The sequence below is a fragment of the Telopea speciosissima genome, chromosome 8 (assembly GCF_018873765.1).
Source record: "Telopea speciosissima isolate NSW1024214 ecotype Mountain lineage chromosome 8, Tspe_v1, whole genome shotgun sequence".
NCBI lineage: Eukaryota > Viridiplantae > Streptophyta > Magnoliopsida > Proteales > Proteaceae > Telopea > Telopea speciosissima.
The window spans coordinates 6128660-6152444 of NC_057923.1; the positions used below are offsets into that span (position 1 = coordinate 6128660).

General features: G+C 42.7%; 1 protein-coding gene and 1 long non-coding RNA gene across 5 annotated transcripts in view; one reads left to right on the top strand and one right to left on the bottom strand.

Moving 5' to 3' along the window:
• Nucleotides 1–23785, top strand: part of LOC122670834 (callose synthase 10) — a 103691-nt gene that overhangs the window by 45806 nt on the left and 34100 nt on the right. For 2 of the 4 annotated variants that reach the window (XM_043867839.1, XM_043867840.1), the window contains exons 32-35: nucleotides 21169–21303; nucleotides 21503–21571; nucleotides 21664–21841; nucleotides 22884–23001. In XM_043867839.1, coding sequence (XP_043723774.1) covers nucleotides 21169–21303; nucleotides 21503–21571; nucleotides 21664–21841; nucleotides 22884–23001 — 500 coding nt within the window. The remainder of the gene's footprint in view (nucleotides 1–21168; nucleotides 21304–21502; nucleotides 21572–21663; nucleotides 21842–22883; nucleotides 23002–23785) is intronic. The other 2 variants (XM_043867841.1, XM_043867842.1) reach the window with 2 other exon arrangements.
• Nucleotides 2530–10671, bottom strand: LOC122670838. Its single transcript, XR_006334266.1, has 4 exons — nucleotides 10656–10671; nucleotides 8412–8423; nucleotides 6780–6784; nucleotides 2530–2706 (listed from the first exon to the last, which is right to left on the bottom strand). It is a non-coding gene; the product is annotated as an uncharacterized LOC122670838 (long non-coding RNA).

Consider the following 23785-nt stretch of genomic DNA (forward strand, 5'->3'; position numbering starts at 1 on the left):
CCATATAATCCAACACTCCCCCTCAAGTTGGAGCATATATAGCATGCATGCCCAACTTGACTAAGATAGGAAGAAACATTTTGCCACTTAGTCTCTTAGTGCACACATCAGCCAGTTGATCAACAGACTTCACAAAGGGAACACAAATGAGTCTGGCTTCAAGCTTCTCCTTGATGAAATGTTGTTCAGCCTCCACGTGCTTAGTACGATCATGCTGGACAGGGTTATGAGCAATGCTATTGGCGGCTTAAGCATCATGGGAAGATGGACAGGAACACCAATATCCTGCAACAATCCTCTAAGCCATAGAAGTTCACAAATTCCTTGTGCCATCGCACGAAATTCGGCTTCAGCACTAGACCTTGCTACAACATTCGGCTTTTTGCTATGCCATGTGACAAGGTTCCCACCCACAAAGGAACAATAGCCAGAGATAGATTTTCTGTCAGTGGAACCAGCCCAATTGGCATCAGTATAAGCTTCAATCTTCAGGTGACCGTTGGGAGAGAAGGATTCCTTTTCCTGGAGCAGACTTCAAATACCACATAATACGACGGATTGCCTCCATGTGAGAAGAATAGGGATCATGCATAAACTGGCTCACCAAACTTAGAGCAACGGCTATGTCAGGTCATGTGTGAGAGAGGTAGATTAGTTTGCCCACTAATCGCTGATAACAACCCTTGTCAACAGGTTCACCCTCTTTCGCCTTAAGTCTTGTAGTAACTTCCATAGGAGTATTTGAAGGATGACAACTTAGCAGTCCAGTCTCAGTCAATAGATAAAGGATATATTTTCTTTGAGAGAGAAAGATGCCCTTCGAAGATCGAGCAACTTCTATCCCTAGAAAATATTTTAGAGGTCCGAGATCTTTTACCTCAAACTCACGGCCAAGGAAGAGCTTCAAATTCTTGATAGCAACACCATCATTACCAGTGACCACAATATCATCCACATAGACTATGAGAAGAGTTACCTTGTCACCAACTCGTCTGATAAACAAAGTATGATCAACATTGCTCTGCTTATAACCTGCTGAAATCATAGCCTTGTTAAATCTGCCAAACCAGGCTCTAGGTGATTGCTTCAACCCATAAAGGGCACGCTACACGCTTCAATTTACAGACCCTGCCCTTGGTCCTGTCATCAGAGAAGCTTGGTGGAATGTCCATATATACCTCCTCCTCAAGCTCCCCATGGAGGAAGGCATTCTTTACATCTAACTGCTAAAGATCCCACCCAAGATTTGCAGCACAAGATAATAACACCAGTACAGTGTTGAGTTTTGCCACTGGTGTAAAGGTCTCTTGATAGTCAACTCCATAAGTTTGAGTGAACCCCTTTGCAACCAAACGTGGATTATATCGATCCACTGAACCATCAGCCTTCTGTTTGACCACAAAGACCCATTTACATCCAATTGGTTTTTTCCCTGGAGGAAGAGCCACAAGATCCCAAGTATTATTTTTGTGTAGTGCTCTCATTTCTTCCAACATTGCTGCCTTCCACTTTCCATCTGTAGATGCTTCCTGCCAATTTTTAGGAATCGAAGTAGAAGAAAGAGAAGCTACAAAAGCACGAAAAGAAGGAGAAAGAGGACTGTAAGAAACAACACGAGATATGGGATGTAAAGTGCAAGTCCTAGTACCTTTGCGATGAGCAATAGGTAGGTCGGAAGAAGAGGGTTTACTAGGAGAGGAAGGATCTGGATCTGGAGCCGGCAACTGGATGGGTATTGGTCCCCTCAGTTAGCGAAGCTAAGCTACAGTTACAGTTGTTGGCTGTAGAGAGTTGAGTAAATCAGTGAGTTGGACAAGATGCGACGAATGAGTGAACTCAAGAAGTTTCTGGTGTTTCAGTCACCTTTCAATGGCTCCCTTAATGTATGTGCCAAGAAGTTTATGAAGAAGCGGGCTACTCCCCGAAAATGCCCGCCCTACGGTTCGTTTGTCGTTGGGGCTCAGCAGCAGTCCCAATGCCATTTCTTGGCTCTATATGCATGATGGGTGAGAAAGCTTAGCTCGAAGAGCTTTCTCCGCACAGGCTGCACAAGCCTACACTGGGCACACTCTCGGTTTCATCAGTGTTCATGTTTGGTTCGGGACAACGCCCTACTCTACTGGCGCTTCAAAAGGCGAAACTCTCGTCGTAGTTTGGTGACCTAAGGGGCGGACACTTTTTGTTATCTAAAGGCGAAGAAGCGAAGAAAATGGAAGTGCGCGCTAGCGCACTCCGCCTTTCTTCGCATGCTTGGGCGAACAGAACGAACTAATCCGCGACCGACAAGTTTTCCGAAACCAAACTGAATTGAATTGTTACTTAAAAAAAAATGCTTGCCAAAGAAAGAAGGTCCATTTTCCCACATAGTTTGTTGGTCGGTCAACCTTTTGAGCTGCTGCTGAATCCATGGGCAGGCAAGAGACAACCTGGCGAACTGAAACATCTTAGTAGCCAGAGGAAAAGAAAGCAAAAGTGATTCCTGTAGTAGCGGCGAGCGAAATTGGAGCAGCCTATACCGTGAAAACGGGGTTGTGGGAGAGCAATACAAGCGTCGTGCTGCTAGGCGAAGCGGTGGACTACTGCACCCTAGATGGCGAGAGTCCAGTGGCCGAAAGCATCACTAGCTTACGCTCTGACCCGAGTAGCATGAAGCACGTGGAATCCCGTGTGAATCAGCAAGGACCACCTTGCAAGGCTAAATACTCCCTATATATTTTGTTACTGGGCAGCCAAGTCGAGTGAACAATCGCATATGTAAAGGCAGGCTAGCCACCCAAGGAAATAGATAGGTCTGAACCATGGTCTTCCCTGAAAGGAACGGGAAGGTAGAACGGCAAGATTTGTGAAAGGCCAGACAGGTTGTATTGGGGTGGATTAGCTTCCGGAGAAAGGGCAAGGAGCTTACTTACCTAAGAGTGGCGTATTCGGCGCTATATCACAATTCATTCATTCTCGGGCATAGCTGTTCACGAAACGTGGCATGGGACATCTGTCGGCGGCGGGAGTCTTACATCCGAGCGAGAGGTCTGGATCAGAAGAAAAAGAAGGAGCTCTTATTCTGTAATAGCTCTCTTCATCTGGGTAGCCCCCTCCATTCGAATTTGTTGAAAAAGAAGGAGCCGCCCCTTTATACGGAATAGCTTTATCGGGAACTAGGGATAACCTAATAAACCTACGTTGGAAGGACTTATGGGAGAACTGCGGAAGACTTGGAAATTCCATTGAACCCTCAAGCACTGATGTGCTTAAATCTATGCGTCTAGCGCCAATAATGGGTTTGATGGGCCCCTCATCAGAATAGAGAGAGCGGTTAGGCTTAAGTAGTAATAGTGATAGGGCCTCGAACAATAATGAGGGGTTAATGAGCCCTGCATGACGGTGAGTCAAATCAAGATTTTTCTGGTACCTTATCTCAAATCACAAAAATCAAATAGAGGCCAAAGATACCAGAGCAATGCCGTATCAGACTACTTGTCTTCTTGTAGTTGGATCTCCAAGTTTTTAGAATGCTCCAAATTCTACTTGAGCATCCAAATCTGGATCAATCCCAGCAAAAAGGTCTCTGAATAAGGTTCTAGCACCATGCCAAATGTGTCTGAAAAAGAAGAGCCTTTGATGGCTGAAAGAATCCGGCATCCAACAACTCCCTCAATTGCCTCCTCAGCTCTTCTAGCTTCGGTGGGTCCATCCTGTAAGGTGCCATTGCCTGTGGCTTAGCCCCTGGTTCCAGGTCAATCAGAAATTTTTCTAATCAATTTACTTTACTTTACTTCTGGATCTGCTGATGAGAGAAGGCCAAGATACTTGGATTTCTTAGCTTTAGCAAACCTTCTATTCATTTTGACTAACTTAGTCATACGTGTTTGTCGTAGATGCTAATTCGAGTTGGTTATGAACCACGGCAAAGGAGAAAGGATGGATCACCTGCCAATCTTTGATCCAACAAAACTATACCAGAAGAATGGGATATAGATTGACCAGCACAAAAGCCATCTCTGTCAATCTACGCTATCAGGACTGCTCGCCTTTATACGGCTTGGCTTTGCTATTGCTCCTATGTAGTGGTTGGCTTTCAAAGTAGTATTCCTACCATACCTGAATGCGGAAGCTACCGCAACTAAAAGAAAATGAATGAAGGAAGAAGGAATGAAGTGAAAGACTACAGAGGCATTCCGGGCCGACTACAAGACTACGACTACAATATAAGTCATGAGCGATAGCGAAGCAAAGTGGATTGAAGCTGCCCTCTGTTGGTCCTGCCCCTTGCATAGGTGAGTATGTTGGAGTTGTCAATCCTCTTCTGAAATTCACCAATAGTTCTCTGAACTGGAGTCAGCTCCCCCTGAATAGGAACATTAACAACACTCTTTTCTATGGTCTCCCTCTGTAAAGGATTCCCGTCAGATGAGGGGGGAACAGCCAGAGGAGGTTGGGCATTAACTAAAGAAGGATGGGCAGCATTCAAAGGAGCCTGGGCAGCAGCCAGAGGAACCTCAAGAGGAGGAATCTCAAAATGCACATCTTCACTAGAACTCTCCCCCTGAAGAGGTGGTGAAGAATAATAGGAAAGGGTCTCATGAACGACAACATCCATACTAACCAAAGTACGGCAGGAAGGGGGATGGTAACACTTATAATCTTTCTGGGTCGGAGAATAACCCAGGAAAATACAACGGAGCCCCCTAGGTTCAAGTTTACCTAGAGATTTTGTATCTCAAGCATAACACACACAACCAAACACTTTGGGAGGCACAATAAGGAGGAATTTCCTAGTAAAACATCAGATGGGCTACGGGAGTTAAGAACCCGAGAAGGTAATCTATTGATGAGATAGGCTGCAGTGAGAACCGCATCCCCCCAATATTGAGATGGGACATTCCTAGCAAACATCAAAGTCTTGGCCATTTCTAACAAGTGGCGATTTTTCCGTTCTGCCACACCATTCTGGGCAGGGGTATCAACACAACTAGTCTGGTGAATAATGCCATGGTCAGCCAAATATTTTTGAAATTGAGATTTTGTATACTTGGTTCCATTATCACTTCTCAATATTTTGAGAGTAGCCTGGAACTGAGTTTGGATCATTTTATGAAAATGCTGAAAACATGAAAAAACTTGATTTTTGTGTGCAAAAGATACACCCATGTGTTCCTAGAATGACAATCAATGAAAGAGACAAACCAATGATGATCAGAAATATATGTCTTACGACTAGGGCCCCAAACATCAGAATGCACCATTTGAAAACAAGAAGAACTCCTTTTATTTGAAATTGGATAAGTTGAGCGTGTCTGTTTGGCCAAAACACAAGCCTCACAAAAAAAGTCATCCTTAGTATGTAGGGTGACTAGACTAGGAAATAAATGCGCTAAAATTCCTAAGGGGGGGTGACCTAACCTAGAGTGCCGCTGGTAGAGTTCAGAAGAGACCAAGGAGTTCTGGTGAGGCGGAGAAGGTAATGGTGGTGGAGAGAAGCGACCGTCATCAAACAGGTACAGTCCACCGTGCATTTTACCCAATCCAATCATCTTCCCAGATTCCAGATCCTGAAAGACACAATGAGAAGGAAAAAAAGTGACTTTGCAGTTAAGATCACGAGTAATACTACTACTTGAAAGAAGGTTAGTAGTAAAATTAGGAATGTGCAAAACAGAAGACAAGGGAAGAGAGGAAGTGCAATTGATGATTCCTTTTCCCGATATGGAAGAAAGGGAATCATCAGCTATTTTGACCTTGTCTTTCCCAGAAGTGGGAGAATATCTGTGAAACAGACTAGAGGAACCGGTCATATGATCTGTAGCTCCAGAATCTATGATCCAAGGATGGGAAGCTACAAACATAGTTCGAGAACTCGCGAGATCTCGCCGAGTTTCTCGGTTTTTCGAAATCCCAAGACAAGACTGCCTACGAGTCTCAAATTGTCAATATCTCGCCGCCGAGATCTCTCCATCTTGGATCTCGATCGAGATCTCGGTTTGACCTAGGAAAATGCCCATCTAGGTCCTTTATATGAGTGCCAGATCTCGAGATCTTGCTGGAAAATCTTGGTATACAGACACCTGTCTATGCCAAGAACCAAGACAGACACTTATTTATGCCTAATATCATTTAAGTAAATGATTTTGTATTTCATTTACTTAAGATATTATTCATAAATAGGCAAATACCCCCCTATTTGAATCCAATAAAAATAGTTAAAAAATAAAATTCCAGAAGGAAAAAAAGTCAACCCCCCAGTTCAAGAACAAAAATTGGATTTTCGGCGGTAGGTGCAATTTTCAACTTTATAATGCTGGGGTTTTTCTCAAATCTAAAAATTCCATAAATCTAGTTATGGTAAAACATTGCTAAAAACCAAAAGTGCGGTAAAATATACATTTGTTTTGATGTCCAAAAAACTATTTTCATTCAGAGCGATTTTGACAGCATTCGCGCACACCAAATTAAGTTTGACCGGCACATAACTCTTTCAATATAAATCAGATTTTAGTAATCTTGAACTTGTTGGAAAGCTGTGTTTTGAAAGCTTTCCAAAAACACAGCTTTCCAACAAGTTCAAGATTGCTAAAATCTGATTTATATTGAAGGAGTTATGTACCAGTCAAACTTAATTCGGTGTGTTTGTCCTGTGTCTGTCCTGGTTTCTAGCGTAAGTAAGTGTCTGTCCTGCTTTCCCACTAAGTGAAACTCCTATTTGGACTTTGTTTTTGCAAAATCTGATAGTGCCATTGTGTTTAAATGACCTAAAATAGGTTAAATACCAAGTTTCAGACCCAAACTAGGTCTAAAACCCACCGAGATGAGGCTTCGAGTCGGAAAAAAAAGTGTACTAACTCGGCGAGATCTCGGCTCGACTCGACTCGACTCGGTTTTTCAAGGATCCGAGTTGGCACCGAGACCTGAGTTTTCGAACCTTGGCTACAGAAGCACAATGACCTCCAAATGGAATACCTAACCGGGCAAAGTGTGAACCTGAAGGAGCAGAAGAGTTGGCAGGAGCAGTGGATGTAGTAGAGGCAGTAGTAGCGAAGTCCTTAGCACCCGGAGGAATGCCTGTAAATCGTCCGGGATAGACCAAAGGTCGACTATCGAGCAGGGCGTGGTAATGCACTCGTATGGTTTGCTTTGTTCTTTGGCTTCTTCTTGGCAGCCCTCTTAGCTTCAAAGTCAGCCGGCTTCCTTTGAAGTTTCCAGCACTTGTCTTTGGTAGAAGGTTTGTGATAGTGCTCACAAACAATAGTACTATTAGTATAATCAGCAGAAGTAGTGCTTGTAGGGGCAAGAGCAGCCGGGGCAGCAGTTTGGAGGGCTGACCTGTCAGTAATAGGAGGGTGCAACATGGCAGCCCTACGGTTTTCTTCAGAGGAGACCAATGCATAGGACTGTTCAAGTGAGGGAAAAGGTTTGTGACCCAACACCTGAACCCGAATCTGATCATACTCAATATTCAACCCAGCTAGAAAATAATAAACCCTGATCTTGCCCACATGTTTCTTGTAAGAAGTAAAGTCAGCAGCTGTACTTGGGTGAAAATCAGAAAAATGGTCCAATTGCTGCCAAAGGCTGCGCAAAGTAGCATAGTATTTGGAGATTGTCTATTCTCCTTGAGTTGTATGAAGGACCTTCTTCCGGATTTCATATACCTGGGCATCATTGCCAAGCTGCCCGTAGGTCTCCTTGCAAGCAGCCCAAATTTCAGAGGTGGTGTTAAGGGGAAGAAAATTATGCTGCAGATCCGTAGTCATAGACCCAATCAGATAGGAAATGAGAACCCCATTATTGGCAAGCCACTTGTCTTGAGCAGCTCCAATCTCAGTTGGCATAACACTGGTGCCATTAACATGGCCAGTAACGCCACGACCAGCAATGGCAAAGGAAGCAGACCTAGACCAAAGCAAGTAATTGGTGCCATCCAACTTGATTGGATTTGGACGAAAAGTATGATAATCTGATTTGCTGTGTCCATCACTAGCAGAAGTAGCAGTTGAATCCACTGAGTCACCCATGAAGACAGTAGAGATGCCCAAATTGTAGAGAGGGGCTGATGAGAAAACCCAAAAATCCTTCAAGTTAAGGGCTGAAAATTGGAGGAGAATGATACGTCTCCAAAAATCAGCAGCATTAGACAAGTAGAACCCTGAGATCGATATTTGCAGGGTTTTGAAAAAAACCCTGTTTTGACTGAAATCGATGTAGGGTATAAGAGGCCCAAAAACTGAAATGTTGCAGCTCCAACCAAGGTCGAGTGTGCCTTTATAAGTCGAGAACCAGCCTGTAGATGATGTCCTTGGTGAAGATAAAAAAACTCCAAAAGAAAAATCAGCAGCAACCAGCCCAATCCCAAAAAATCGATAATTATTAGGGTTTTGGAAACCCTGAAAAGAGGAAATCGATTGGGAGGGGTCTTCAACAACAGATAGAGACTTGAGAGCAACTGGTCAAGATTGCAGAGGAATCTCCAACAGAGGGAAAACCAGCCTTCAACAATGGTAGTGGCTGAATCTTCAAAAAATTCTGGAAACTCCAAATATCGCAGATAGAGGACCAGCAGCTATCGAGCAGAATTTATATCATAAAAAGGGAAAAAGAGGTGGGAATAGGGCAGCAGCTAGATCATATGATCACCTCTGTAGTGCTGCCCTTAGGGAGGAAGGAGAAGCAAAGAGAAAAAGGAGAGAAAAAAAAGGAGAGAAGGAGAAGGGAAGAAAAACGATGGGAGGGTGGGGGGTTTTTTGAAAACCTAGATCAGAGAAATTTTGGCCCTGATACCATGTTAACAAAACAGTTCTAGGAATAATGCTTGGATGATTTATTATCATCCCAAGCACATCTGTTATAATCATAATAAAACAGAGAACATAGTTACATGAGCAATGTGGGACTAAACCACATACAAGAGAAACATAATAAAAGACATAATAAAAGGGGAAAAAGTCTAGAATACCCCCATGGTATTCTGGCCCATATAATCCAACAGAACCGTTTCAGTCAATTATGTAGGAGAGATGGTAGTAGGCCTGTTCTGGTCATTCTTTCTCTTCCTGGCATATATCTGAAGTGACTTATCTCCCAGAACCATTTTTTCCTTTGTTGGCTGAATGGTGGTTTCGATAGGCACAAGAGTCTCCCCTTGAACAAGAACCTTACTTTGGCTTTGCTCAGTCTCCCCCTGAACAGGAACCTCACCTTGGCTTTGCTGCTGTTCCTGACGAGTAACCCCATCTTCAAGAACATCCTCTTCTTCCCATGGTAGATCGATAGGAATTTGAAGGACCTCTTCCTAGTGAACATACTCCCCCTGAAGAGGGACAGGGTAAAAGGGAACATCTTCCTGAAAAATAACATTCATGGAAACGAAGACTTTTCGAGAAGAAGGATGGTAACATTTATATCCTTTTTGGGTAGCAGAGTATCCCAAAAAAATACATCTAAGACCCTGGGGATCTAATTTCCCATGGACATGGTGATTACGAACAAAAGCAACACAACTGAAAACTTTAGGAGGGACCGGAAAGGTGACAGTACCAAGAAGGGTTTCTATGGGACTCTTATTATTTAGGACACAAGAAGGCATCCTATTAATAAGAAAGGCTGCAGTGGTAACAACATCGCCCCAAGACCGAATCGGAACATTCATAGCAAACATGAGAGACCTAGTAACCTCAAGAAGGTGACGTTTTTTTTTTCTCTCTCCGCCACTCCATTTTGAGGTGGAGTATCAACACAGGATGTTTGATAGATAATCCCATGGGCAGAAAAATAGGACTGAAATGTCCCAACCGAGTACTCAGTGCCATTATTAGACCGAAAAATTTTGATTTTAGCATCAAACTGAGTGGAAACCATGTTATGAAAATGCTGAAATATAGAAAACACATCACTTTTCTGTTGCATTAAATAAACCCAAGTTGTATGACTAAAATAATCAATAAAAGTCATAAACCAGCGAAAACCAGAAGAAGACACCACACGGGTAGGGCCCCACACATCAGAATGAATTAAACTGAAAGGGACCAAACTACGATTATCCGACATAGGATAGGTATTCCGAGTTTGCTTTGCAAGAATGCAAGCGTCACAATGAAAATTGTTCAAATTACATAATTTAGTAAAACTAGGAAATAAACTAGAAAGAGTCCGTAAGGGTGGGTGTCCCAATCGAAGATGCCAAGTGTGCAAATCAGCAAGGGCTTTGGAAGCAGATCTTGGGAGAGAAGCCACAGTATATAGTGCAGTAGGAGGCTGCTCTAACAGGTACAAGCCACCTTCCATCTTACCGCATGCAATCGTACTGCCCATTTCGAAGTCTTGAAATACACAGTGAGAAGGAAAGAAAGCCACTTTACAATTGAGCTCACGTGTAATACTGCTAATGGACGACAGGTTAGTTGAAAAATTGGGGACATGAAAAACAGAAGATAAGGAAGAAGGGAAGGTGAACAATGTATAACACTCTTGCCAGATATAGGGGAAAAAGAACCATTGGCAACCTGGACTTTATGGTTACCAACTAATGGAAAATACTGGGAATAAATTTTAGGAGAACTCGTCATGTGATTAGTAGCTCCAGAGTCAATGATCCAAGAAAACGATTTGACAGAGGAGTTATGACCACAAAACGAAATACCTGTGGTAGAATTGTCAGAGGAAGGCACAGTAGTAGCAGAGGCAACACTGGCATGGGCCGAAGGTGCTGAAGTAGTAGATTCCAGCTTAGACGTCAAACTCCGCAGGTGGGTCATCTCATCGGTAGAGAGGGGTGTACTAGAGGAAGCACCCTCAAAGATAAACTGATGAGCAGCACTGCCTCCAGTTCTTGGCTGACCACGCCCACGAGGCTCAGGTGGAAGACCATGGAATTTCCAACAACGATCCTTGGTGTGGCGTTCCTTCCCACAATAGTCACACTTCACAGGAGGGCGACCAGATGGAGCAGCAGGACCATGATTCTGGACCGTAGGTGAGCCAGCAGAGGAGGTCAAAGCCCCTTTAGAGGGAGCCGTATATAGGGCAGCACACTCAACTGGTGGAGGGTGCATCATAGCTTCACGCCAGCTTTCTTCAGAGGCCACAATTGCATAGGCTTGTGCAAGGGAAGGAAAGTGATCCTTATGCAAAGACATGAGCACGGATGGGATCATACTCCATATTCAGGCCTGCCAAAAAATCGTACACCCGAAGCTTTTCTTCCCATTGGCGGTAGGCAGTAGTGTCAGACTGACATGTAATAGTAAACTTCCCATAGAAAATCTAGGTCTGCCAAATGCCCCGCATAGCATTATAGTACTTGCTTAGTGTAAGATCCTTCTGTCAAATTTTATGAATCTTTCAACGGAGTTCGTAGCACTGGGCAGCATTACCAACCTTGGAATAGGTTTCCTTGGCAACATTCCATACATCGGCAGCATTCTCCAATAGAAGATAACTCTGGGAAATAGCAGGGCAATCGAATTGAGAAGAACGGACATCACAAGGCACTCATCAGGATCCCATTTATCTTGGGCCTTCCCTGCAACAGTTGGATGAACAGAGGTACCCGTCAGATGGCTTGTCTAACCACGGGAACCAACAGCAAGCTAAACAGACCTCGACCACATGAGGTAATTATTGCCATCAAGTTTAATAGAGTTGGTTTGCAAGGTAGGGAAATCCTTCTCCTGGTGCACAAAGGGCCCTCCTTGCCCAAAAGAAATGGCAGAATTTTCATCATCAGACATGGCCGCAGAGAAAGGGAAAAAAAAAATCACAAGGCTTCACTTACAGAAGCAACACATAAAAAATTTCCAAGAGAAGCGGGAGATTTATCACATAGTGGAAGAGGAAAAGGGCCCTTGGTGGGATGCACTCACCACCAAGGGAGGCCGAAAGAGAGAGGTAGGGAAGGGGAACTACTGCGGCTGTGGCAGTGGTGGCGGAAAGAGGGAAGGGAGACCGAAAGAAACGAAAAAAAGTGGGAGGGAGGTGGGGCGGTAGGCATCGTGAGAAGAGAGAGATAGAGGCGAGAAGGGAGATAGGAGGCGGAAGTGGTGGTGGTACTACGGTGGTGGTGCTGCGATTCTGTTAGAGGCAGCTGCTCTTGGTCTCTCAAACATGACACAAAACCTAGGTCGATTTCTCTTGGCTCTAGATACCATGATGAAATCTTAGAAATTGGGAGAATGACTTGTGTCAATGAGACACAGGCCAGCTTTATTTATAATGAAGAACCGAAAATTCTGGAATGAGTACAAAGACCAAATGATGCAGGACAAGTGCTGACCCGGGTTGACCCTCTTAGCAATCTCGACTGAGATGGGCCAGTCCCTTGGAGATGCATTCGATCAGCCTTATTTTCCTGTGGATTGCGGATGATCCTCCAGTTTTGGATTGCTTCTACAGCTGTATGTGGGGCCCACAGGATAGTTTGAGTTTTTAGTTTTCTTTTGCGCAAATCCAGTCTTAGCGCTAGGATCTATTTTGGTAGTTATCTTTTATTTTGGGTAGGGAAATGAGATTGTGTTTCCGGTTTCTTTGTTAGTTAGTTTCCATATAGTTAGGATTTTATTTTCTATAAATTGGGCTGTAATCCACGGGATTGAAGAGGAAGAAAAGAATGAATTGAAGAGTTTTGTGCTTGTGCACTCCCTTCCCCCCCTCTCCTTCTTCTCCTTCTATGGTTCCTTCTCCCCCTCCCCCTTCTTCTTATGCTATCTCTTCTTTCTCCCCTGCTAATCTGATTTCTGCAGCGCTCCCCTCTTCTCCTTCCCGGTCCCCCCATCAATTTGGTATCAGAGCCAAACCTGGCTCTACGACTCACGGTAGCTCTCCAGCTCCCCGGCCCATTTCATTGCCGCCCTCCTCGCATCCAAATTAGCGATACATTGAAAAAAAGAAAAAAAAAAGGATTCTGTTGAAAAGAGAAATTGAATTGAAACTCCAACCCCATCTCCTTCCCACAGAAACTCTCTCCCTCTCCCATCTCTCGTTGAAACCCGACCCCAGCCCATTGCCTCGATTCCTACTGCCTTCCCCTCCCCCCTGAACCCTTCGAACAATCCCCCTTCACTTAGAGTTCCACCATCAGAAAAAAATAAAGTAGAGTGCAGATGAGGAGGAGAGACGAGAGAGCAGAAGTTCCAGAGGAAGAAGGCGTACCTGATTTGGTATCTCCATCGCCGTCTCCTTGTCAAAATCGACTTCAGCCTTTCTGTCTGCCAGTAGAAGACAATCCCAAGTCTCCTCAACATTTTCCACGATTAGTTATTTTGTTAAAATCCTTTTTTTGCTCCATATTGCCCTCACCCCTAAGTGTTGCCTATTTGTTTTCTTTATTTTTCCAGAATTACCCCCATCTTTCTCTCTAATTTCATTTTCTCCTTTAATTTTATTAGTTTCCAAAGTTTACCCTCCCCATACCCGTGAGTCCGTGACTCTTTTCTTGTGTGTTTCTAATTGAACATCCCATATTTACAATTCTGCCATTGATATCATAAATCCCATTATATTTACAATTGTGCCATCAATGTTCTACACTTTTCCATATTTACGGGAATTGACCAATAGTAGGACTCAGATACAAAGCAACCGAATTCTCTTGGTTACAATCCATCATGTATTATGTCTAGTAACGGTGGAAGCACTGCATTAGGTATTTTCTCCTTATGGATTTGTGGAAAAGATCATGACAACATTTCATAAGTCTGCTAGTTTTCAAGCCCTTATCCAGTATCAGTCACTTTTGAGTGCCGTTTTAGCAAGAAATGCTCTTCAAGGGCATAATGTTTATGATGATTGCTGTATACTGGACATTCAATTTTCATGCCTAAGTAAGGTACAATTGAACTACAGACGGTCGAAGGGTTTCAAGAACACATTCGTGCCTTCAACACAGAAAGACATAGAAATTGTGATTGAGGCATCATCGACTGAATCACTTCTAGGAGATTCTATTGCATTGACGGAAGACTCTACTGAAGATGTCTCTGACGAGCCAAAAGGTGAGCCACCACTGATGGATGTGATGGCATCGATAGTCGTTCAAGAAAAGGTGGAGCTGAAGGATCTGATCAAGATTGCAGCCGTGGAACCGATCAATGGTCCGATTACAGTGGCAAAACCCCGTGGTTAAATTCCAATCAAAGTCATATCATTTGTTGAAGACCATCAGGAGATTGTAACGGTTGATCAGGAAATGTGCGGGATCATCACCCCATCTAAGCTTTTGATCGTGGATGCTAATCAAGTGGTGATGATCCATTCCTTCTTTAAAACTTGTGGTTGAATTTTTCTTAACCACGGGAGAGTTGATGCAGGACAAGTGCTGAACCGGATTGACCCTCTTAGCAATCTCGACTGAGATGGGCTAGTCACTTGGAGATGCATTCGATCAGCCTTATTTTCCTGTGGATTGCGGAAGATCCTCCAGATTTGAATTGCTTCTACAACTGTATGTGGGGCCCATAGGACAGTTTGGATTTTTAGTTTTCTTTTGCGCAAATCTGGTCTTAGCGCTAGGATCTATTTTAGTAGTTATCTTTTATTTTGGGTAGGGAGATAAGATTGTGTTTCCGGTTTCTTTGTTAGTTAGTTTCCATATAGTTAGGATTTTATTTTCTATAAATTGGGCTGTAATCCACGGGATTGAAGAGGAAGAATAGAATGAATTGAAGAGTTTTGTACGTGTGCACTCCCTCCCCCCCTCCCCCTTCTTCTTATGCTATCTCTTCTTTCTCCCTTGCTAATCTGATTTCTGCAGCACTCCGCTCTTCTCCTTCCCGGTCCCCCCATCACCAAAATACCCCTATTGACATTTCTACCCTTGTACCCATATTACAACAGTGTTTAAATCATGGTTTTTAATCCCTTTTTTTTCTTTCTTTCTATAATCGATAGATTTAAATAAAACTAAGTTTGTTGATGCATCAAACGTGATCATTTACAAGGATTTATACTCAAATTGATGAAAGTCTTTTGTCTCATTATATGTTGTTCTCCATTTTAGTGTTTATGCATTATACATGTTATATATTGCTTATTTATATTATTTTTTGGTCCAAAAGTGTATTTCCATGTGTATCTTGACCATTTCCATGCGTATCTGTAGCGTACGATACATATCCTCGATACGGTACGATGCGATATGATACGATACAATACGTCTCTTAAAATCACCCTTCGGTTACGATACCCGATACTGATACTTTAAACCTTGGTCTCGAGGAGGTGTCTCGACCAAGTCGAGATTCTCGAGTTCTCGTCGAGACAATGTTTTTTTTTTTTTTTTTTTTCTGCGGGCCAATGGCCATAGTTGGCTCTGAAACTTTAAGAAAAGCTTGTTTTAGGCTTAATAAACATATTTAAATCTTCAAATTGTAAAAAAAAAATTGTGCTTTGGATTTGCACCCTTGATTGGCAGTACACGTTGAATCCTTGTGTAATATTTGCCTATACACATTGTTTGAGTGCTATGCGACATAATGGTCAAATATAACAAGTAAATAATGCAATAATGGATGAAGACATATAGTAATTATTTAAGAAATAGTTAAGGACTTAAAGTAAAAACTACAAGGTATAGTGAACAATGCATATTTAAATAGATACCCTAGTACTGTGAACAATACATATGTCATAGACAGCATAGTTTTCCATGTCCCAACAATATAATATTGTGAGTTTGTGATTGTCTATTGATATGAACTATGACGTGCTGGATCAAGTCCACTCATGGTCCGATGGAACCGAAGTGCATTGTCTTCCGTCTGCATGACATATGAATGCAACATCATAGTGTTCAGGAAAAAACTGGAGTAGTTTCTTCTCAAACAGGTCGAGGTATCCGAGATTTTCAAAATTTCGCCGAAATTTCGATCGAAAATTTTGAAACATTGCAGGTTTTAAGTTTCGTATGTAATCTCGTCTTGAGGAGCTCGAGATTCTCGAGATATTCGAGATCTCGGGGAGATTTATAACTATGCACTCCATCCAAATATAGTTGATAGTAACACTAGATGCTAGGTTTCCTACATCACAAGGAGATTTTCGGCAAATGACATCCAACCAAATCTATTCCCTCGCGAATGGAAGAATCCTTTAGCTTCTTGACCAACATTTTTCTAGGAGCCCTTTCCAAATGAAAAAAAAGAGCAAGTGAAAAATAGATGATCCACATCTTCTTGAGCATTAATACAGAGGCAGTAAGAAGGAGAGACTAGAATCTAACAGTGGATGAGAAAAGACTGCTTCGGGAGGCAGTTGGAGAGGGCTCGCTAACAGTGGAACTGTGACAAGGGATATGGCCTTTGAACCACACTAACTTGCGCCAAGGAGATAGGGCCCACGAGATCAAATGAAATCCCCAGCCACTTTGGAGTTGAATAGGCCCGAAGAAGTTGCAGGCCAAACAACATTATCTCCCCTACCATGAGGCCTTATGGGAATGGTAGATAAGGCATTCCAGACGGCATCTAATAGAGGAGAGAGGAGGATGGTGGGGGAGGTAAATCATTATGGTTAATGATATCTGCAACCATGGACTGCTTGGAAAATACCAATCTGTAAATGGCTCTAGCACCAACTGCGTGGAGGAAAGCCCTCATCGGGTGTCAATTGTCAAAGCCAGATTAAGGGGGAGGCGCCATCATCAATATGGCAAGAAATTGCCCCAAAAACGATAGGCCTAAGCTTCAGAAGACCCAGGAAGCATCAAAATTAGAAGGAACCATTCAAATGTAATTATTGTGAAGAGGACCGGAGAAGACCCAGTCAACTCAGATACTTTTCTTCTTAGACACAAGCTTCCAAATTTTCTTTAGAATTCCAGCTGAATTTCCCTCTTTGATTATTCTCAATCCAATACCACCCTCTTGGGAAGATGGACAACATCCCTGTTGGTAGGGTGAAGGAATCTAGAGGATCCATAACCTTTCCATAGGAATGAAGACATAAGGGACTCCAACTCCTCGAGGGTGGACTGAGGCAACCCAAAGATACCACCAGACTAGTAGATGTAACTTGACAGGAGGACTGATCTGATCAACCCCAAGCGACCTGCATAAGAGAGAAGCTTGCCTTTCAAGAGCTGAAGTTTCTTACGAATAAGTCCAACATAGGAGTGCAGTGGTGGGCTGTCAACCTTGGGTAGAATCAAAGGCAAGCCCGAATACTTGACCGGAAGATGTCCGATGGAGAACCCAATTGTCTCAATCAAACTAACCCTGTCAACATTAGAGAGTCCAGCCAAGAACAAGAGAGTTTTCGAAGGGTTTATACAAAGACCCGATAACGCCTCAAAATCTTGTAAACAAGACATTATACTCTCAAGAGAAACTATGTTTGCTTTGGAGAATCATGAGATCATCCGCGAAGGCCATGTGAGAGAGCTTAAGAGCCTTGCACTTTAGGGTGGGAGAGTTAAGTTGCTGATTTGTACAACACTGGATGCTTCTAGAGGGCTTTAAGAGCAAGGTTGGAGATGAGCATAGAGAGAGGACATCCCTTTTGGAGGCAAATAAACCAGCTGGACTATCATTGACAAGCATTGGGAAGCATGGAGAGGAGATACAATGATGGATCCAATTGACAAACATTGGGGGGGAAAACCATCTTATGCAGAACCTTAGAAATGTAATCTTGCCGCAAGGAGTTAATAGACTTTGTGGATGTCAATCTTCAAGAGAGCAGTTGGGGAATGAGATTTTCTGACAAGAGAGTCAACCACCAATTAAGCCTTTTGGCATGGACTTGGCAATGAACTTATATATGAGGTTGTGAAGAGAAATGAGCCTGAAGTCTGACATAACAAATGCACCATCCTTCTTGGGTTAAAGGAAGGTGTGATTGATTTCCTTGATCTGACTAGGATTGAAGAAGAAAATCTCAAGGGCCTTGATGAGGTCATCTTTAATAATGTCCGAGGAGGAGGAGAAGAATCCCATGCTAAAACCATCTGGGCCGGGGGCTCTGTTAGCCTTATGAGAGTGAACCGTTGCTATGATTTCTTCCTCTGAGGGGATGACCTGAAGGGTGCTAATGAGGTGACTAAGAATCAATTTATTGAGCAAATTCTCAGGGATAGGCCTAGTGGATGCCATAGAAGATGGCCTGAAAATCTTCATAAAGTAGCCTAGTGCCTCTGCTTTTATATCTTCGAAACGGTAGAGAGAGGATCCATCACTAGTCAGCAGTAGGGAAATGGGGTTGATATTTGATCTGACTCCAACCATTTAATCCTTGAATTACGCCTTAAGAAACTCTCATCTTAGGCAAAATCAAGGAGGGAAGCTCCAAAGAGATTACTTTGTTCATCTGTCATAGAGGAATTGTGGATGTCAGATTGGGGCCTCAACTAAATATCATAAAGTGTTCTACTGTCCAAAACACCCAAGAGATATTCCCAAACTTTGAGGGCTTTTTTAACATTTCAAGGCTTCCTGGCAAAGGCAATAAGGAGGGGTTGAAAAGGCTTGGACAGGCTGAACCCAAGCCTCTTTAACAAAGGGGAAAATTTGTGTGCAAGGACAACATGTCAAATAATTTGAAAGGTTTAGGGCCATAGAAAATTTACGGCTGGACAAGCAGAAGGATGGCGTTGTGGTCAGAGATACCAAGGGGTCACAGGAAGCATGGGAAGTGGGGAAGGTGGATAGCCAGGCTTCAATTACCAGGATCCTGTCAAGCTTACAAACAATTTGAGAGTCACCGCTTCTTCTATTGTGCCAAGTGAATGTAAAGCCAGACCACACCAAATCATTCATAGTTATTTCTTCAATGTACTCATTGAAAGCATGAACCGAAGACCCATCAAACCTACCATCACCTTGCTTTTCATGACTATACCGAATAACATTGAAATCACCACTTAATCCCTAGGGAAGGGACCAAACCTGCAAGACAATATGACGAAGGTCCCCCCTAAGAGAAGCTCTCTCAGAGGGGCAATTAGAGGCATATGTAGCTGTGGAAAAGAAACTGGAGTAACCCAAATAGTCAGAAATTTTGAGGTGAAGGATCTGGGGGGAAGAAGAGAGCCAACAAAATACGGATTTGGAGTAGTCCCATAGGAACCAAAGACGGCCATTAGAGTTGTGGGAGTAATTTGTAAGAGAGGACCAGGAGGGAGCAATTAATGAGGCTATAAGGTTAACATTAGCCTCCTTATTCCTTAACTCTTGTTTCTTATGACAACAGAATGAAGAACAGTGCAGCTTAATGATGGAACGAACCTCAACCTACTTGGAAGGGTTGTTAAGACCCCTGGTGTTCCAAATTTTTTTTTTTGTTCATTGGATGGCAGTCCATGGAGGAGGAACTAGCCAGGGAAGGGCGACACATCAAAGGGGTACTTCGATGACGACGGTGATAGACCCAGGTAGGGGTCGGAAAAGAAACTAGAGGGGGAAGGAGGGTCAAGGAAGTGATGAGGAGAAGCACTAAGATGGACCAAGGATGGGTGATGAGGATTCAAGCCTTGGGGAAGGGAATGATGGGTAGCGAGACGAAGCAACAAACATAAAGTGGTTGGGCAAGGACAAAGGGTTGGATGGAAGTTGGGTCGGGTGGGTCGTCAGCAACGCTAAGCACTCAGTCGATTGGGTAGGGTTTGAGTGGGGTTAGGGTCCAACATAGATGGGGAGGGTTGTCGAGGGTTAGTGCCCTAATGGGCCATATGGTGTTGGGTATGATGGGCCTTAGAAAGTGGATGGGCTGGAGAACGAGAGGTCCGGTAATGGGGTCGGTTAATAGGAGGACTGGACCTAGAGAATGGCCTCAACCGATTATTCGTACTATTCCAAAGACGAAGTATTGAATGGGAATGATTGATGCTTTTGGGCCCCACTCGGGCATTAAGAAGGTAAAAGGGAGAAGGGGGTAGAGGGGAGATGAAGTCCGTAAAATTTGTGATAATGAATGGAGAAGTAGAGGGTGAGTGGGCCATGATCGAGGGAGCATAAGTAGAGAAGGTGCTCGTTGTGGCAGCCGAAGGGGCAATCAGGAGATGGTGACTGGTTGAGGGACGAAGGGAGGGAGGGGGCAACTTGCAAGAAGGGGTAGGTTGCAGAGGGGAGTGCAGGACAGACTGCAACAGGTTCAGGGGGCAGGGCTTTAGGGATGTACTGTTGGTCCTTAGCGGGCTATGGACCCGCGGTATGGAGGGGTAATGGTGGTGTGGCCATGTGGAGAGCCTGTCGGAGAGCTGCAATGTCGGTGTCAGTGATTCCGTAGACAAGTTCTACAACGACCCTGGCTATGGCTGCGGTGGCCAGAAGGAAGATGAGAAATAGGGTAAGAAAGGGAAGGGGCATGGGGGGAAGATGGAGGGGTATAAGGTGGGTATCTGCTGACTGGGAGCAGAAGTACAAGCTGAGGGGTTGAGGTCTTGGAGAGTTGCTGCGGAGAGGGAAGCTTCGAATGGGGCAGTGTCTATGACCGAAGGATGAGGAGCTTGATGTTGATTTTTTGATGTGACTTAATGTTGATTTTTGATGACTTGATGTGGCTTAATGTTGATTTTTGATGATATAAGGTATATATTGTAGATTCTAAATAATGTTAAAAAAGAGGGGGAATAAAATATAACACTTGGGCGATTTTGTTGCGTAGGTGGGTGCCTTGTTGCCTAAGCGCTTAGGCACCCTTCCACCGCCTTGGGTCGCCTTGCTGCCTTGACAACTATGGTCCTTCCTCGTCCACTGCCAAATCACTTTCTCTCCCTCCAGCTGTCTTTACTGGAATGACGTGGATGATATCGAACGTCTCTTCTTTGCTTGCCCCTTTTCCTCTTCCATCTGGAAAGAGGTGCTTGCCAAATGTTGGCGAAGAAGTCAAACAATCCTTCCTTTTCAGAGGTTTTGGATTTGTCCCTTGAGGGCAATGATTTTGCTTTGTTGGCTTTGTTGTATTGTGTTTTTCTTTTCCCTCGTTAGCCCCACCCCCCCTGTTTTTTCTTTCTCTTTGGTAATGAATTCTTTATTCACCCAAAAAAAAAAAAAAAAAAAAAAAAAAATGATGACTCCACCATTTTGTTCAGTTGGGAAATGAACATTGAATGGTGAACAACATTATGGGCATCTTTCTTGAATTGTGAAGTTTCTTTCTATTTTAAATAAAAAAATTTAACATCCTCAAATGCTGCTACTGCTATCATCATGAATCTTGTCATTGACTTACTGTATATGGTACAACTGACAGATGAATGGGTGAATTTTTTGGAACGAATTGGTCGGGGTGAATCTACCGGAGAAGCTGATCTTGAGGAGAGCTCTAGTGATTCCTTAGAGCTTCGGTTTTGGGTATCTTATCGAGGTCAAACTTTAGCTAGAACTGGTGAGAACTGGCTTACATTTATTGTTGTCATCATCATCATTCTCTTTTTCCCTAATGTATACAATCGCATTGTGAAATTTGTTTATTCATTCTTCCTGTTTTTTGTAACATTGGTCACTGTTGGTTCTTATCATATATGCTCTTAGGCATTCCCTTCATATGTATTTCCCTCTGAATATTTTTATTACTTTGAATGCAGTGCGTGGTATGATGTACTACAGAAGGGCTCTAATGCTGCAAAGTTTTCTAGAAAAGAGAGCATTCGGAGGTATTTGTTACTAGAAGTATTCCTATGCCTTTTATTATCAAATTAGTTGAGCATCCTTCTAATATGCTCATTTATTTGATTTCATGACATAGAAATAGATGATGGCTATTTGGGGGGCAATTTTCCTACATCAGAAGGATTTGAGTTATCTAGTGTGTCTCGAGCACAGGCTGATCTGAAATTTACTTATGTGGTGTCATGCCAAATTTATGGGCAACAGAAACAGAAGAAAGCTCAAGAGGCAGCTGATATTGCTCTTTTGTTGCAAAGGTTAATCATTTTTTTTTTTAATTTTTTTTTACTTTGGCCTAATTCTACAAAATTTTGTGGTGCTTGACTGTTATTCTATTGATTGTGTTCGGCTTAATACATTGAGAATGAAACATGAAGCAAAGTATATAGTACAGCAGGCTCTCATGTTTGCCGAAATTGCACCTGCCAATATAGGTTTTCTCTAAATCTTGTCCAAGGTCACCCAAATGAGATAGTGTTGGGAAGTGGGAACACCAAACAAAAAAGAACATGTTTTTTTCTAAACTGTTTGTCATATGATAGACTAATTGTTGAAGGATTTCAGCTGCTCCCAACAATTGCCTGATCAAAGCTTGCTCAGACCTTGTTCTATTATAAAGCTTCAGCTTTAATTTCCTCCTTTCTATCCATTTTGGTTGGAATTATCTGCAATTTCAAGTGCTTAAAAGTACCACTATATTAATATGGGTGGCTGAGGCCCAGTACTTTTCTGGGTTTCTACTCTTATCTGATCTTTATCAAGAAATTTGCTGCTACTCATCCGAAAAAAGGGTCTTTTCCATGTAAGGGTCATCTCAGAGCATGTATTTTTTTGTAGTTTTCTTCCGGACTGTCCTTGGTGGGTCAAAATCAGGTGGCCATGAATCCTCTTTTGATGGGCACATTTTTGGTGAAGGGATTCAAGTGAAGGTGTAATATTATCTTAATAAAAAGTTTTAAAGGTGACATGCAATTCTTGTGACTTTTTCTAATGAAAAGCACACAGGTGACCCCAGGTGCCGTCTCAGGCAAGCATGTGGTGGCAGGTGCAATTTTGGCAATTGGACCTGATGCCATATCTGCAATTCACCCTAATAGATATTATTTGATGGCTTGAATATTGAATTTAATTACTCACCTTCTATTATGGGGCCCTATCTCTCAATCACTAGGTTGCAAGACCCCTGCTTTCTATAAATTAATGATATTTTTACCTTATAGTTCTATTCTCTCCTCATTTTCCACTGATAATGTTAGTGTTTTTTTTTAATATTTTATTTCTTTATTTTGTTTTAATCAGGAATGAAGCGCTTCGGGTTGCGTACATACATGTGGAAGAAAGTACCGATGCTGAAGGACAGGTTGTAAGGGAATTTTATTCAAAACTTGTGAAAGCTGATGTACATGGGAAGGATCAGGTAGACACTTTTTTATTTTATTTTTAAAATCACATCAAGTAAACAGTTGATCTCTAAATGATAGAAAAGTTATGTACAGCTTGAGTTAATAATTTACAGGATACTTGTTTCAATTTGCTATGCTCAAACTAGCAAGTTTTACTACACAGATTGTATGGGGTAATTGCTCAGTAGATGAATAAATACTGACAGAAGAATCAGAAATATACCTTGTTCTTGTCAGTTTAGGGTCTTTTTGGTATCATTTTTCATTTTGTTTTAGGCCTATTTAAAAAAAAAAGCATTACTGAAAACCATTTTGATCAAAAAATAAAAACTGTTTGGTAACTACTAAACACGGTAGATTGTAGAATGAAAAATAAGTTTGGTAACTACCTATGTGTAAATAATTTTTATTACATTTTTGAACAAATAGGCCCAAGTCATGGAAATTAAGCATTGAAATTAGGCCTTTTTTTAGAGAAATTGGCCACGGAAATCTAGATGATCCATTAACAAATCCATGGTGGATGTGCTGCTGCGTATTCACCATTATAGCATTGGCATTGACATTGGAATTGAACCCACCGTGAATGTGATTCCAATTGCTGAATCGTTGTTGGTGACGTCTATTCGAAAAGGGTGAAGGATCAGGGAGAGACGAGAACCGGTTAATTGCTGCCACCGACGTAGCTGTAACTGTACGGCTCAAGGACAATCCGGATGGTGCTCAAACTCTAGGGATGGAGTTGCCCAGCTATGGTAAGTAGAACCAGCCCAGAAAATCTTACTTTAATGGGGGCAA